Raw genomic sequence first — 15,812 nt, forward strand, 5'->3', positions numbered from 1 at the left:
GTGGGAGGATCCCGGGGTGGGAGGCTGCAGAGAGCTGTGATTGCACCACCATACTCCAGCCTGGGCGACAGAGCGAGAGCCTGTCTCAAACAAATAAAAAAATTAAAGCATAACCTGTAGGAGATAGCTCAATGAATGCTGATGTTTACAAGAAGGATTTGGGTTATCTCTGATAATTTTAGAAAGGAGATGCATTACAGAGATCAGGGAACAGTATCTGAAGAAGGATCCCCTGGGTTTGACGCCCATCCCTATTGCTTTTAGCTGTATAACCTTGAGCAAGTTACTTACCTGAGCCTCAGTTTCCTCATCTGTAATCTGCATTATAGTTGTGTTGTAAAGGTTCAATGGGATGGTGCCTGCAAAACTTCCCACCCCTCCCCAAACCTGACACATAACAGGCACTCAACATAGTTGTAATTATTATTTAATAAATATGTTGTTCTAAGTGGTGATGGCAGATTAAGGGGCTACTTTGGTGATATAATCTGCCCTCTTGGGGTAGAGTTGAGGGCTTTGCAGTTGCGTAAATTCCTCTCTAGCACTCACTAGACTTTGAGCACCTCATTCCCTAACCTCTATGGCCTCAGTTTTCTCATCTGTTAAAGTGGCCAGAATAAATTCCAAGTCTTAAGAGTTTGCTCTGAAACTTAAACGTACACTACTCATAAGAGTTTAATACACAATTATTTTATTTCCTGCCAATCTAATGGCGAAGACATGGAATAACCCAACAAACAGACCAGTAACCACAGGAAACCAGAGGGACGGAGACCAGGGCAATGGGCGAGTCAGCTGTGGCCAGTGCGCCGCGATTCGAAGGGGATGACCATGGAGCGGTGGGTGGTCGCTCAGCTCCCCAATCGGTCTCCCACACCCGGCTGGGGAGACAGGATCTCATTGTAGGCCGCAGCAGCTTGACTGTCACCCGGGCAACCCCAGCTTCCGGTTCGCTCTACAACCCCCTGGCTCCCGCTTCCGGTTCCGGCGTCCTGCGTCATCGCTGGGCGACGGATTTCGAGTTTTCGGTCAGGTTTGTCCAGGGGGTGCGGTCCTGGTCGGAAGGAGGTGGAGAGTTGGGGGTCACCAGGCGTATCCTCTGCGTCACAGTCGGCCACCGGGGCTTGGCGCCGTCATGGAGAGCGGAGGGCGGCCCTCACTGTGCCAGTTCATCCTCCTGGGTACCACCTCTGTGGTCACCGCCGCCCTGTACTCCGTGTACAGGCAGAAGGCCCGGGTCTCCCAAGAGCTCAAGGTCAGTGCTGGAGCCGGCCTGGCCTCAGCCGGGTCATCTCTGTCCCAGGTCCTGGGGAGCCCACGATTCACCTTGGCCACCCCACCGTCGGAAACTGTCCAGAAAAGGAAACAGCCTCTGAAGGGTGTCATCCAGCCAGTAAATGGAGGAGCGAGGGGCAGGATTCGGGCTCGGGATGACGGTTGCTCCGCTCCTTTTTTCCCAAGTCCCTCTTATGACTCAGAATGAATTTTGACTTAATTACTTTACTCGAAAAGTATTTATTGAACACCTGCGATGCGCCAGGCAGTGAATAGAACAGATGAAAGTCCCTCCCCTCGTGGAGATTCCGTTTTAATACGGCTAGACAGCAAACATGTAAATCAGGCAGTGTAACAGCTGGTGAGCAATGCTTTAGAGTAAGGTAGGGGAGAGGACATGGAATGCTGGAAAAAGGGGGATCTTCTATCTTAAATAAGGTGACATCTGAGCAGAGTCCAGGAAGAGACGAGGAAAGTCATGCGGATATCTAGCGGGAGATGGAGGGAATGGCAAGTGCAGACATCCATTTACTGAACCACTCCACTCCTTGATTTACAGACGCTTCCTTTTTATATTACAACTATTTTTTTTTTAGTAAATGGTGCCCGTTTTTGAACTGTGCCTTTCGGTTTACACAACACATTTGCATTTATTTTTATTTTTTATTTTTTTGAGACAGAGTCTTGGTCTGTCACCCAGGCTGGAGTGCAGTGGCGCGATCTGGGCTCACTGCAGCCCCCGCCTCCCGGGTTCAAGTGATTCTCCTGCTTCAGCCTCCTGAGTAGCTGGGATTACTACACCCAGCTAATTTTTTTTTTTTTGTATTTTTAGTAGACACTGGGTTTCACCGTGTTGGCCAGACTGATCTCCAGCTCCTGACCTCGGGTGATCTCCCTACCTTGGCTCTCCGAAGTGTTCGGATTACAGGCGTGAGCCACTGCGCCCAGCCACATTTTCATCTTGATTTTATTTTTTTCTTCACAATATATATATTTTTTCCTTTCTTTTTTTTCAGACGGAGTCTCGCTCTGTTGCCCAGGCTGGAGTGCAATGGCACGATCTTGGCTCACTGCAACCTCAGCCTCCCGGGTTCAAGCGATTCTCCTGCCTCACCCTCCTGAGTAGCTGGGATTATGGGCGCCTGCCACCACGCCCGGCTAATTTTTGTATTTTTAGTAGAGATGGGATTTTGCCATGTTGGCCAAGCTGGTCTCCAACTCCTGACATCAGGTGATCCCTCTGCCTCAGCCTCCCAAAGTGCTGGGATTATAGGCGTGAGCCACCGCCCCCGGCCCACAATAATTTTTTGAAGTAGATAACATGGCAGTTACCACCGCATTGCAAATCAGAAAATTGAGATTCGGAGGAAAGGCCATGCAACTAGTCAGCTTGAAACTTAAATTTAGGTATTTTGATTCCAAGGGTAGGATTTTAATCTGATTGACATTGCTTTATTGTGACTCTCTGACTGGTCCAGAGAGATGGGCCTCTTTAGGTCAGAGACAGGCTCTTATTCATCCATTCTCTTTCCTCTAGCTTCTGACACAGTACTTGACAAGTGGTAGATGCTCAGTAAATGTTTGTGGGTTCTTTTTGGCTGAAGTTTCACAATATGAGAGCTAAGGGCCTAACCTAATTTGATGTTTATATGAAAGATGGAGGCCGGGTGCGGTGGCTCAAGCCTGTAATCCCAGCACTTTGGGAGGCCGAGACGGGCGGATCACGAGGTCAGGAGATCGAGACCATCCTGGCTAATACGGTGAAACCCCGTCTCTACTAAAAATACAAAAAACTAGCCGGGCGAGGTGGCGGGCGCCTGTAGTCCCAGCTACTCCGGAGGCTGAGGCAGGAGAATGGCGTAAAACCCGGGAGGCGGAGCTTGCAGTGAGCTGAGATCCGGCCACTGCACTCCAGCCCGGACGAAAGAGCAAGACTCCGTCTCAAAAAAAAAAAAAAAAGAAAGATGGATTCCTAAACCTGACTAACTTCATTATCAGATTGTTTTCAGTAAGGGTTTAGAAACTAGTGGGTGGGCCAGGCTACTCCAGCCTGGGTGACAAGAGCAAGACTCCATCTCAGAAAAAAAAGAAACCAATGTGTGAAATCCCTGCTATGAAGGGAGTTTTGGAATCTGGAAAGAACCAAGTTAGGAGATAATTGGATTTGCTGTGCAGTGGCATTATAGTGAGATTCCAGCTGCCCTGTGTGTCACCTGATTAAATAATCAAGTTAATCCTGAAGTGATTAGCTCTGTGTAACTGATACTTCACTTTCTGACTCCAGATCACTTTGGCCTCAAGTTGGCTGGTAGTGGGATTCTTTGAAGCAGTGAACTCTTTAGGTCCCATCTTTGGGTGACCGTAAAACCTTTGCCGGGCCGGGCGTGGTGGCTCATGCCTGTAATCCCAGCGCTTTGAGAGGCTGAGGTGGGCGGATCACAAGGCCAGGAGTTCAAGACCATCTTGCCTAACACGTGAAACCCTGTCTCTACTAAAAATACAAAAAAAAAAAAAAAAATTAGCCGGGTGTAATGGCAGATGCCTGTAGTCCCAGCTACTCAGGAGGAGTGTGAACCTGGGAGGTGGAGGTTGCAGTGAGCCAAATTGTGCCACTGCACTCCAACCTGGGCGACAGAGCGAGACTCCTTTTCAAAAACACAATAACCTTTGCCAACCAGTTCCTAAATGAGAATGAAATAGCCCCTTCCTGGAAAAAGAGTTGGGACTCTTAACATATTATATTCTATTTTCTATTTCCTTCCTCTCTTTCTCCCTCCTTTCCTTTGTTTTCTTTCTCCTTGGCCTGCCTTCCTGTCCTTCATTTCTTTCTTCTTTTTTGCTCTATTTTTTTTGAGACATGGTCTTACTGTGTTGCCCAGGCTGGAGTGCAGTGGCACAAACATAGCTCACTGCAGCCTCGAGCTCCCAGGCCCAAGCCAGTCTCCTGTCTCGGCCTCCTAAGTAGTTAGGACCACAGGTGCACACCACCACGTCCAGCTAATTTTTTATTTTTCATAGAGATGAGGTCTTGCAAGTTGCCCATGCTAGTTTTGCACTGCTGGCCTCAAGCAGCCATCCCACTTTGGACTCCCAAAGTGCTGGGATTACAGGTGTGAGCTACCATGCCCGTCCTAGATTTTATTGATCGGATGACAAAACTTCCCGAGTGGGGCTTGTGTCCTATCCTGTATATCTCTTATAGGAGAATGCATATTTATTGCATGCCTCCTATGTGCCAGCCCCTGGACTGGATTCTTTCACACCTTAAAGTTCATTTAACCCACATAAAAATCCTGTGAAATTGCATTTTCCCTGTCCTTTACAGTTTTGGAACCTGAGACTCAGATAAATGAAGTTGTCCCAAGCCACAGTGGATGCATTGGAGCTTGATTAAACTCCAGGTCTTTCTGATCATATTCTCCCTCTTCCCCCTTTAAAATTCGAATTGGCCGTCCTGTGATGGATACTTTGCTAGCTGTCTCACTTTGGGCAAATCACTTCACCTCTCTGAGCCTGTTTCCTTATCTCTAATTGGTGATAATAATGTCTGCTGTAAAGGGATGGTGTGGGCATTAAGTGGTTTATGCATTTAAAGTGCCTAGCATATTGCCTGGTACACAGTATATTTAAAATGCTTATTTATTCATTAATTTATTCATCAAATAATGTATTAAATGCTTGCTGTGTGTCAGGCACAGTTCTCAGCACTAGGGGGATAGCAGTGAACGAGACAAACCATGTCCAAGCGCTCCTAGGGTTTAACATTCTAGTGGAAGGAGACAGATAAATGAGTACTTTGTTGTTATTGCTGTCATTTCGGATCTTCACAGTGTAAGTGGCTAAGAAATTTTGACTGACCTTGCTCCTGTCATTTACTGTGTAGCAGTAGCTAAAACTCCGAGTGACCTTCATATACATCTGGTGTCTCATCTTTAGAGGTTACTGAATCTGGCATCCTTAAGAGCTGTTTTTGGGTATACCCTGAAAGCAGAGGTGGTCGTTTATTCATCCCTGAATCTCTGGCACCCAGCAGAGTGCCCGGCACATAGATGCTCAGGAAATGATTGTTGATTTTATTCCTTTTCTCTTATTTTTGAAACAGCAGTAACAGGATTGGTTTCCCAAATGCAGTGGGTTGGATGCTCTGAGTTGGAAGGCAGAGGAGAATTAGGGATTGTTAGAGGAAGACAGCAGCAGAAGGAACCGTGCTCACTTAATTATGACCGTGAAAAAGGCAAAAAGTAGAACAGACTGGGTGCAGTGGCTCACACCTGTAATCCCAGCACTTTGGGAGGCCAAGGCAGGAGGATCACTTGAGCCCAGGAGCTCAAGACCAGCCTAGGCAACGTTGGGAGACCCTGTCTCTGCAAAATAAAAAAATTAGCCAGGTGTGGTGGTGCATGCCTGTGGTCTCAGCAACTTGGGGACCTGAGGTGGGAGGATCACTTGAACCTGGGAAGTTGAGGCTACAGTGAGCCGTGATTGCACTACTACACTCCAGCCTGGGTATAACAGTAAGACCCCAGCTCAAAAATAAATAAATAAATAAATAAATAAATAAATAAATGTAAAATGGCATTTGGCACCAGTTAACAGTCTTGCCCTGTTGAAGCAAAGGCAACCCCCCTACTTTGTTTTTTTAATTACATACAATGCAGAGCATTGGTTTGTAAAGATGTAGTAATGTTAATAACAACACCTACCAGTTCTCAAACCACTACCATGTACTAGGCAGTAGGTTAGGTACTTTATACCTGAATCCTTTGGACCATAGCTCTGTGTTGTCAAGAAGAGATTGAATGATGTTCAGTCTCTGGTATGTAAATTGACTAGTACCTTTTATATTTTCACTAAAAAGTCTTAACATGAAAAGGAGTGTAGGTTTTGGTTAACTGGAAAAAGAATGTATGTCACACCCCCATTCTGCAGTGATGGAAGAGGGCACAGGCATGGCACCGTTCCTGTTGATGTACACAGCTTTGAAATCTGATTCTCTGTAGTCACTTTCCTGTCCAATTTCCGTATTCTCTTGACATGAAAAAAATAGAATCTTTTTCTTTTTTTGCCTGTAAGTTTGACTGAGCGTGTCAGTGTTCAATGGCCAATTTATTTAATTTTTTTTTGTATTTAGGGAGCTAAAAAAGTTCACTTGGGTGAAGATTTAAAGAGTATTCTTTCAGAAGCTCCAGGAAAATGTGTGCCTTATGCGGTTATAGAAGGTATGTTTGCTTATAGGGCAATGGAAAACAACTTCCTTTTTCCAAAAGATTGATAAAGATCATCTTGGCTCATGTTAAGTGCCTTTTGTGGTGTTGGGTCCATGGTCCAGAACATACTTTGGGGTCAGAAAGACGTGGGTTATTGCTTTGTGATCGCTAAGATTACGAGACCTCCCTGAACCACTGTTGCCTGATCTCGAAAATAATACTTAACCTTTATAATGTTGTTATAAGACAAATTATGTGATCCATGCAAAGTGCTTGGGAGAGTGCTTCTAAAATCTGACTTACGGTGATCAGAATGTCATTGTTTTGATTAATTAGCAAAAGTCAACTGAAAACATTTAATTTTTAACATTTTTTAAATTAAAAATTTTTTTTTTCTTTTTTGAGGCCAGTCGTGGTAGCTCATGCCTGTAATCCCAGCACTTTGGGAAGCTGAGGTGGGCTGATCACTTGAGCCCAGGAGTTTGAGACCAGCGTGGCCAACATGGTAAAACCCCGTCTCTGCTAAAAATACAAAAATCAACTGGATGTGGTGTCATGGCACGTACCCGTAATCCCAGCTACTTGGGAGGTGAGGCAGGAGAATTGCTTGAACCCGGGGGGTGGTTGCAGTGAGCCAAGATTGCGCCACTGCACTCCAGCCTGGGTGACAGAGTGAGACTCCGTTTCAAATAGAGTCTTGACTCTGTCACCCAGGTAGCTGTAGTATGGTGGTGTGATCATAGCTCACTGCAGCCTCAAACTCCTGAGCTCAAGTGATTCTCCTGCCTCAGCCTCCCAAGTACCTGGGACTACAGGCACACGCCCTGCTAACTTTTTAATTTTTTGTAAAGATGGAATCTCACTGTGTTGACCAGGCTGGTCTCAAACTCGTGGCCCCCAAGTGATCCTTCTGCCTTGGCTTCCCAAAGTGGTGGGATTGTAGTTGTGAGCTACTGTGCTAGACCAGAAAACACATTTTAAACTATCTGAAAGGAGAGGGCAGAAAAATTCTTTAGAAATAATAGAATTTGTGTCCACTTAGGAGCTGTACGGTCTGTTAAAGAAACGCTTAACAGCCAGTTTGTGGAAAACTGCAAGGGGGTAATTCAGCGCCTGACACTTCAGGAGCACAAGATGGTGTGGAATCGAACCACCCACCTTTGGTATGTATCACTTCTCCACTGGCCAAAACCCTTGCAGTTGGTCCATTCAAATGCCGGGGTCCTGGGTGCTGTTGCCTTGTCTTCAGCTTCTCCTGAGACAGGTTGAAGACCAGTCTCTTAATGCAGGTCATATTCTTGTGTGTAGCCTGTGGGCCTCCTACATCAGAATCACCTAGGCATCTTGTTGAAATGCAGATTTCTGGGCTCCCTTCCAGACTTATCCAACCAGAATTTCCAGGATCAGGGACCTGGAATCTGTTGTTAATTACACTGAAGTTTGAGAACCAGTGAATCAGTGATTTCAGTATTTCCTAAAATGCTTTTGTGCCATCACATGAAATACCAGTTTTCCAGCTGGTCCTAGTGGGTTCTGTTTTAGATGTTTGTTTTACAGTGGAAAGGGAAATGAATGGTTTCCGTAGTCTGTGGCGGTATTTGTTGCTCACTGAGATCGCCCCAGGGCCTAAAAATGGAGCCTCCTTGTTAGGAGGCACCTGGAGATAGTGATCTTACTGTCTTCTGGTTACTTAAGACTCTGCTGTCTTCTGCATTTAGTTGATCTCCAGCTCTGCCTGGGTGTTTGCTACCCTGTATCTTTAGTTCTCTTATTCTTCTAGGAATGATTGCTCAAAGATCATTCATCAGAGGACCAACACAGTGCCCTTTGACCTGGTGCCCCACGAGGATGGTGTGGATGTGGCCGTGCGAGTGCTGAAGCCCTTGGACTCAGTGGATCTGGGCCTAGAGACTGTGTATGAGAAGTTCCACCCCTCGATTCAGTCCTTCACCGATGTCATCGGCCACTACATCAGCGGTGAGCGGCCCAAAGGCATCCAGGAGACCGAGGAGATGCTGAAGGTGGGGGCCACCCTCACAGGGGTTGGCGAACTGGTCCTGGACAACAACTCTGTCCGCCTGCAGCCGCCCAAACAAGGCATGCAGTACTATCTCAGCAGCCAGGACTTCGACAGCCTGCTGCAGAGGCAGGAGTCGAGCGTCAGGCTCTGGAAGGTGTTGGCGCTGGTTTTTGGCTTTGCCACATGTGCCACCCTCTTCTTCATCCTCCGGAAGCAGTATCTGCAGCGGCAGGAGCGCCTGCGCCTCAAGCAGATGCAGGAGGAATTCCAGGAGCATGAGGCCCAGCTGCTGAGCCGGGCCAAGCCTGAGGACAGGGAGAGTCTGAAGAGCGCCTGTGTCGTGTGTCTGAGCAACTTCAAGTCCTGCGTCTTTCTGGAGTGTGGGCACGTTTGTTCCTGCACCGAGTGCTACCGCGCCTTGCCAGAGCCCAAGAAGTGCCCTATCTGCAGACAGGCGATCACTCGGGTGATCCCCCTGTACAACAGCTAATGGTTTGGAAGCCGCACAGCTTGGCATGGTAGCTCTCCTGCCCCCTTTTCAGGGATTTTTATCTCAAGGCCTTTGGAGGAGCAGTGGCGGGGGTAGCTGTCACCTCCAGGTATGATTGAGGGACCCATGCCTCCAGTGGGCAAGATGCTGCCTTTCCCGCCTGAACGGGGACCCTGCCCACGGGGGGCCTGAGAATCAGAGCCTCGCCCTGGGAGGCTGCCGTGGCGTCTCCTCCCAGGAGCCAGATCAGTGCAAGTGTGACTGAAAATGCCTCATCGTTTAAGCACCAAAGTCAATGATCAGCAGCCCTTCTGTTCCTGTGTCTTCTGTTTTTTTTCTGGTGAATTGTTGCTTGCTGTGGACTTGGTGGAGGACTCAGTCAGAGGGGAGGAAAGGCTGGGCCCTGAGTACAACGGATGCCTTGGGTGCTGCCTCCAAAGAGATTCTGCCGCAGCTTTTCTTCTTTTTCCTCATGCCCCGGGAGATAGTCTTTCTTCAGAATTGTCAGGCTGGGCGGGTCAACTTGTGTTCCTTTTCCCTCACTGGCTTGCCTCCTAAATGCCTGCACGTGTGTAGAGGACAAAAGAAAGTGAAGTCAGCACATCTGCTTCTGCCCAAATGGTTGGGGCCCCGAGCAACAGATTGGAGAGAGAGCGTGTGAAGGGCAGTTGGTCAGGCAGCCCTCCTGGTTTTGCCGCTGGCCCTGATTTGAACTGCTACCACTTGGGAGAGCTCAGGGGTGGTCCCTGGTTTTCCCTCCTGGAGAATGAGGCGCAGAGGCTTCGCCTCCCGAAGGACACAGTGTGGACGCCGCTGGCTTAGTGTCCTGGCCTCACAGCTTCTTTGCAAGGCTGTCACAAGGAAAGCAGTCGGCTGGCACCCTGAGCGTACGGCCTTTCAGGGCTCCCTCATCCAGCCTGTCGCAGTGTTGACATCTTGGTGTGCTCATGTTGCTTCTCCTTTTGTCACCCCCTCCCTGTATTACCATTTGCCCCTCTCCTGCCCTTGGTGAGCCTTTGAGTGCAAGACAAATGGGGCTGTCTTCCCCCACCTCTGAGGTCACATACACAGCTCTTTTTTATAGCCCTTTTCTGCCTTTGAATATTCATATCTCGTCCTCCTTTGTGCAGGTGAGAAAGGGGTGCCGTCAGGGGCCTACACTAGTAGGATGCAGTGTCCAGTGTGAATAGCACAAATTAAACATGTTGCAACCAAGTGCTAGCCTGTTGCTTGTTAAAAAGAGTTAAATGGCTAAGCCTAAGCGTCCTCAGGATGGGATTGAATCCCCGCCGCAATGGAGTGAAAGGTGGGGAGTTTGAGGCCTCTGTGTCCTTTTCCTTGGCTGTAGTGGTTTGGGCCTCCCCCAGATGGTGTGATGCGGAGGCAGGGATGCCTGCCCCCTGGGGAGGAATCTGGACAGCCCGCCCGCAGGTTATAGCTGGACTTGCTGACCGTCTTTGAAGTCTGTCCCAACAGGCTACAAACCAGGGCAGTGAGATTTCACCTGCTGGGAGAATGGGATGGAGATGGGGCACTGGGGGACAGCAGAGAGGACATGAGCATTTAGCAATACCGCTGTGCACGACGTCCTGTGTCGCGTGCTGTTTCACACTCATTTCAGAGTGAGTTCATCCTCACAAAACCCCTGCAGGCCGAGTCCTGGTGTCTCTGCTGTACGGGTGAGGAAGTAGGCCTTGAGAGGGTACATTGACTGGGCTGAAGGCACAGATATAGCAAGTCACGGGTCTGAATTTAAACCCCAAGCTGTTTCTAAAGTCCTCATCTTCCTGCTCACTAAATGTGCGGCCAGTAAATTCCTCAGTGCTAACAGGAACACTCACAAGAGACGTGTTCCCCAAGTCCATAGAGGAGAACTGGTGGCCACACTAGAGCAGCAGGTGAAAGTTGGGGTAAGAATCCACTTGCCGATATTGAGTCCGTCCAGTGAAGTACGAAGACCCTGGTTTTACACAAGGTGTTGGAGGGTGGGGCAGAGTGAAAGGACCCTGATGGGAATGGCCTCTTTGTGCACTTTGAAAGTCTCCGTCCCCTTTTCATCATCCCTCTGGCACTTAGCTTGTAATGGAAGGTGAATGAACTGGCCCAGGGGAATTTGCATGGTAAGCTGAGTTCAGCCCTTGGCATAGCTGTCATGGGTAAATGTGATAGAAGAGATTAAAAAGGAGCAGGCAGGCTACTTTCCCCAGCCTACCTCAATGTTGGACAGACTCCATTTCTTTATCCCGAGTGTTCTTCCCCACTGAGCTTCCCAGCTGAGCTCCCTGTCGTGGGAGACCCAGGACCGGCACACAGCCCCTGCCTCAGGAAGCTGGCTTGTGCCTGGACCCCCTGGGTGCGAGGGCCCTGCTTGGTCCTAGCCTGCTGGGGACTGAAACTGTCCCATACTCTACTTCAGCTATCATTGGCCATTCCCACCTATTTTAGGAGCCTGATCTCCAGGAGGGTTGCATGGGTCCTAAATGGATGTGTGGAACCAAGGCTGGCAGGAAGGATGACAGGGAAAAGGGGAAGCAGGAAGTCAGTTCTGAACTGACCATGGGATGATGATGAATTTTGAGTGTCCCCTAAATCAGCCCTGTGCTCAGTCTCTTTACTCCCAGGCAGCCCGTATTGGGCAGGAATTCTTGAATAATTGCTGCTGGTGTTCTGACTGTCTGTGCCAGGCACTTCATTTGCGTTAATGTGGCCCTATGCAATGGATATTGTTACCTCCAATTAGTGGGGCTCAGTGGGGTTACAGTTTGCCTGTATCCATATGTAATCACAAGCCCAGCAATGTCAGGCTCTTCACAGGTATTGTTTCTAATATAGCAAACCAGCAAGGGAGGCTACATCACCCTTTTACAGGTTGTGTGATTTGTTCAAGGCTACCACAATCTGACTATAAAACCTGCAATCTTTGCTTTTTATCACATGAGGTCTAGGAGGCTAAAAAGAGTTGTCCATGAGACAACTGAGCGTTATCATAAATACACAGCATTTTACAAGCCGAGCAGCACCTCGGGAACAACCAATCACATCCCCAGCAGATCTAGTGGATGGGGGCTGGAAGGCAGTCTTTGGAATCCAAATTCATTCAGAATTCTAATGGAAAATCTAAAAAGGAACAACCTGTGGGAAAATGAAAGAGCAAACAATAACATGACAAACTAGCCACTCCCTGACACCCTCTGCAGCCCTGATCATAGGCCGTGACAACTCCAGTTGGGGGATGGATGCTGATGGCCCCACAGGGCCTCTGGAATGCTCAAAGTTGGTATTATGGATGGGCATTTATTTTTTGACATGGAGTTTCACTCTTATTGTCCAGGGTGGAGTGCAATGGCATGATCTCAGCTCACTGCAACCTCCACCTCCCGGGTTCAAGCAATTCTCCTGCCTCAGCTTCCCAAGTAGCTGGGATTAAAGGCATGCACCACCCTGCCTGGCTAATTTTTTGTATTTACTAGAGACGGGGTTTCACCATGTTGGTCAGCTGGTCTCGAACTCCTGACCTTGTGATCCGCCCGCCTCAGCCTCTCAAAGTGCTGGGATTATAGGCATGCCTCACCGCGGCCTGCTCATGGATGGGCATTTATTCACCCGACAAACATTTGCTGAATGTGTATTTTGTGCCTGGAAATACAAGATGATTAAGACAGTCCCTGCCCGCAAAGGGCTCAGAGTTGTTTCAAAGGATCGTAACTGAACAGGAGTAAACCCTGTTTGACAGGTGTATTACTCCCTTCTCACACTGCTAGAAAGAAATACCTGAGACTGGGTAATTCATAAAGAAAAGAGCTTTAATTGATTCACGGTTCCGCAGACTGTACAGGAAGCATAGCATCTGCTCCTCCGCTTCTGGGGAAGCCTCAGGGAGCTTTCAGTTGTGGCAGAAGGCAAGGGGTAGAAGCACTTCGTATGGCCAGAGCAGGAGGAAGTGGAGGGAGATGCTATACTCTTAAACAACCAGCTCTCACATCACTCACTGTCATGAAAACAGCACTGAGGGGGTGGTGCTAACCCATTCATGAGAACTTTGCCCCCACTATCCCATCACCTCATACCAGGCCCCACCTCTGACACTGGGGATTACAATTTGGCATGAGATCCAAACCATATCAGCAGGTATGGCGACTCAGATCCAAACCATATCAACAGGTATGGTGACTCAGTTGTTGGGAACATTTGTGGTTCACAGAATATAGGACTTGAAAGGAGCCTTTGTGACAGGCCTGGTTAGAGCACATTCTATGACCATTAGAGATCAACCAATCAAGGGTGGTATCACTGCTGAAGGGAAGCAGAGAAAACATACCCCACAGAGTCGAGGATGATCTGTTTAAACCACCAACCTCACCACGTCCCGCCTCTGCTTCAAGTTCATCTCCAGGTTCTCTGCCACCTGCAACATCGTGTCCTGGCTCTTCCATGGCATGAGAAGCCCTGCATGACCCCGTCCCTGGCCACCTCCCCACAGTTGTCCGTGTCCCTTTCAGTCTCCTACTTGTGACTCCAACAACACTGAACTGTTGAGTTTCCTTAAACATGCCATGCTGGCCAGGCAGTGGCTCATGCCTGTAATCGTAGCACTTTGGGAGGCCAAGGCAGGAGGATCACTTGAGGCCAGGAAGTAGAATTTGAGATGAGCCTGGACAACATAGCAGGACACTTTCTGTACAAAAAATAAAAACTAAAAAAGCTGACCATGGTGGTGCACACCTGTAGTCCCAGCCACTCAGGAGACTGAGGTGGGAGGATGGCTTGAGCCCAGGAGATTGAGGCTGCAGTGAGCTGTGATCGTGCCACAACACTCCAGCCTGGGCAACAGAGTGAGACCCTAACTCCAAAAAACAACGAAAAACAAAAACAGAAGCCCATGCCATGCCGTCTGTCTTTGCTCACATGAATTCCTGTCTCTGGAATGCTGGTCCTTTCTTCACCTTGCTAACACTGATTCACCCTTTAACACTCTGCTTTAGGGGTGTCCTCCAGGGAAAATCTTCCCTGTGCCTCCCCACCTAGGCTGGGTTAGGTATCCCTCCTCTGAGATTCCATAATAAGAGTCTCAAATCTCGATTCCTGCTGTTAGCCATATTGGCCATGTCTTGGGCAGGGACTCTCTCATTTCTTTTCCTTCTCCACAAATTCGGGGTTGTCAGTGCAGACTAATTAGAACTCACATCAGGGCTCACTATTTGCTAGGTACCCTGAGAAGTGCAGTACATAATGAACCCTTCCGGTCCTCATTTGAGAGGTATGGACGAATGTGTTTGTATTATTCTTAAACAAAAGGAAACAGGCCTAGAGAGGTCAAGTGTCTTGTCCAAGTGCACAAGAGGGATGGGACTTAAACCCAGGCAGTCTGACTCCAGAGCCCAAGCTCTTAACTACAGAGTGTACATGGAATGAATGAGTCAACCCATGAATGAAATAGTAGGTGTGGGCGAAACAATCCTGGAAGACTGCCTAGAGGAGCTGGTTTTTGGACCACAGATGAAAGTGGTGATTGTAAGGAGTGAGGACAGCCCCCCTTTTAGGACCTGGGAGCCAGGATGGATGAATTGTGCAGGAAGAATGCTATGTCCAGTGACCTGTCCAGAGCTTTGAGGACTCCACCCAGGAAAGTCAGGGCAGTGTCACCGGATGGAGATAAATGGTCTTGACTGGGAGCCCATAGTCTGGCTTTCTCTCTGGTTCTGCTCCATTGCTGTGTGATCTTGATCAAGTGATTTAACCTCTCTGGGCCTTAGTTCTGTCTATGAAAGGAGCAAGCTGGATTAGAAGCTCTCCTCCGTTCAGCTCTATTTTGCTTGTCTATGAGATGCAGCATGGGTGAGGGACTAGGGAGGGCAGTCCTGGGGCTGGTCTGAGAGATGAGATGTGGTTCCTCTACAGGCTAGCTGGGTGCCGCAGCCTCCAGACGGTGCTCCCAGAAAGCCGGGTGCTCAGCACATTTTCTCTCTAATTAGATAGTGTTAACTGATCAATTTTGAATGAGATCAGTTTCCATGTGTGCTGTCCCGAATTGCTCCCTGAAGTGCTCATTAGTCACTTCCCCTGCAGCTGCCTTATTGTTTTCCAGATGCCAGCAAGGGACTTGGCATTTCCCTTCCCTGAGACTGGAGCACGTGAGGCTGAGCCAGTGCCACTGGTGTGGGGCAGGGGGCGCTGAGCCCGTCTGGGTGAGTACCCTCATCTCCCGCTCTTAACCCTTAGTCCCTGCTGGAGCCATTGCTCCTCATTAGGGACCTCACATCCACATTTTGTGACCACATGCTGCTGCTGCTGCCATTGGGCCGTGACTCTGGGGGGACACAGCCGAACTCAACAAACATTTATTAAGCACTTAGTGGGCCAGGCACCTTGCATCTGTAACCTGAATGCTCCCTAGGCCTGGGGGGGGGTGTACAAACGAGGTGATACTAATGCTAATGTCCAGATGACCATAATTGTAGGCTTCCATCCCCTCACGGTCTTCCTTAGCTATTAAAGGTGATTCCTGCATTTCTAGTTATTGGGCTGTGCTCCACACGTGCTTGCAACAAATCGCTCATCTTCATTTCCTCATTTCCTTCCTTCCCCAGCCCCTCCTAATGCTGCAGTCTCCACAATGCCCTCCAGGTGGCGCTATGTCTCTATGGTCGAGGAGGACTTGGCGGACTTGGAGGACAAGCTGAGGTTGTGCTTCCAAAGGCCTGTGCAATTTTCCCTTCCCCAAGGGGTGGGGAACAGGCCTTGGAGGTCAGCAGAATCTGAGGAGGACGCTGGCCTCCTGATCCCAGGGCCAACTGGGAACAGCCTGGATAGGGCGAAGCAG

General features: G+C 48.8%; 1 protein-coding gene across 1 annotated transcript; it reads left to right on the forward strand.

Moving 5' to 3' along the window:
- The first annotated feature begins 675 nt into the window (after positions 1 to 675).
- MUL1 (mitochondrial E3 ubiquitin protein ligase 1) lies at positions 676 to 10,207 on the forward strand. Its single transcript, XM_033228007.1, has 4 exons — positions 676 to 1,255; positions 6,407 to 6,494; positions 7,525 to 7,645; positions 8,263 to 10,207. Exons 1-4 carry the CDS (start codon positions 1,136 to 1,138, stop codon positions 8,990 to 8,992), a joined length of 1,059 nt encoding a protein of 352 aa, XP_033083898.1. The 5' UTR covers positions 676 to 1,135; the 3' UTR covers positions 8,993 to 10,207.
- The last annotated feature ends 5,605 nt before the right edge of the window (positions 10,208 to 15,812 follow it).

This window comes from Trachypithecus francoisi, unplaced genomic scaffold (genome assembly GCF_009764315.1).
Source record: "Trachypithecus francoisi isolate TF-2019V2 unplaced genomic scaffold, Tfra_2.0 Lachesis_group12, whole genome shotgun sequence".
Classification (NCBI taxonomy): Eukaryota; Metazoa; Chordata; class Mammalia; order Primates; family Cercopithecidae; genus Trachypithecus; species Trachypithecus francoisi.

Excerpts from the sequence above, each read along its gene's own strand:
- MUL1 (XM_033228007.1), top strand. The coding sequence starts at position 1,136 with ATGGAGAGCGGAGGGCGGCCCTCACTGTGCCAGTTCATCCTCCTGGGT. Across the intron at positions 1,256-6,406 it reads GGGTCTCCCAAGAGCTCAAG|GGAGCTAAAAAAGTTCACTT; the intron begins GTCAGTGCTGGA and ends TTTTGTATTTAG. Across the intron at positions 7,646-8,262 it reads AATCGAACCACCCACCTTTG|GAATGATTGCTCAAAGATCA; the intron begins GTATGTATCACT and ends TTATTCTTCTAG.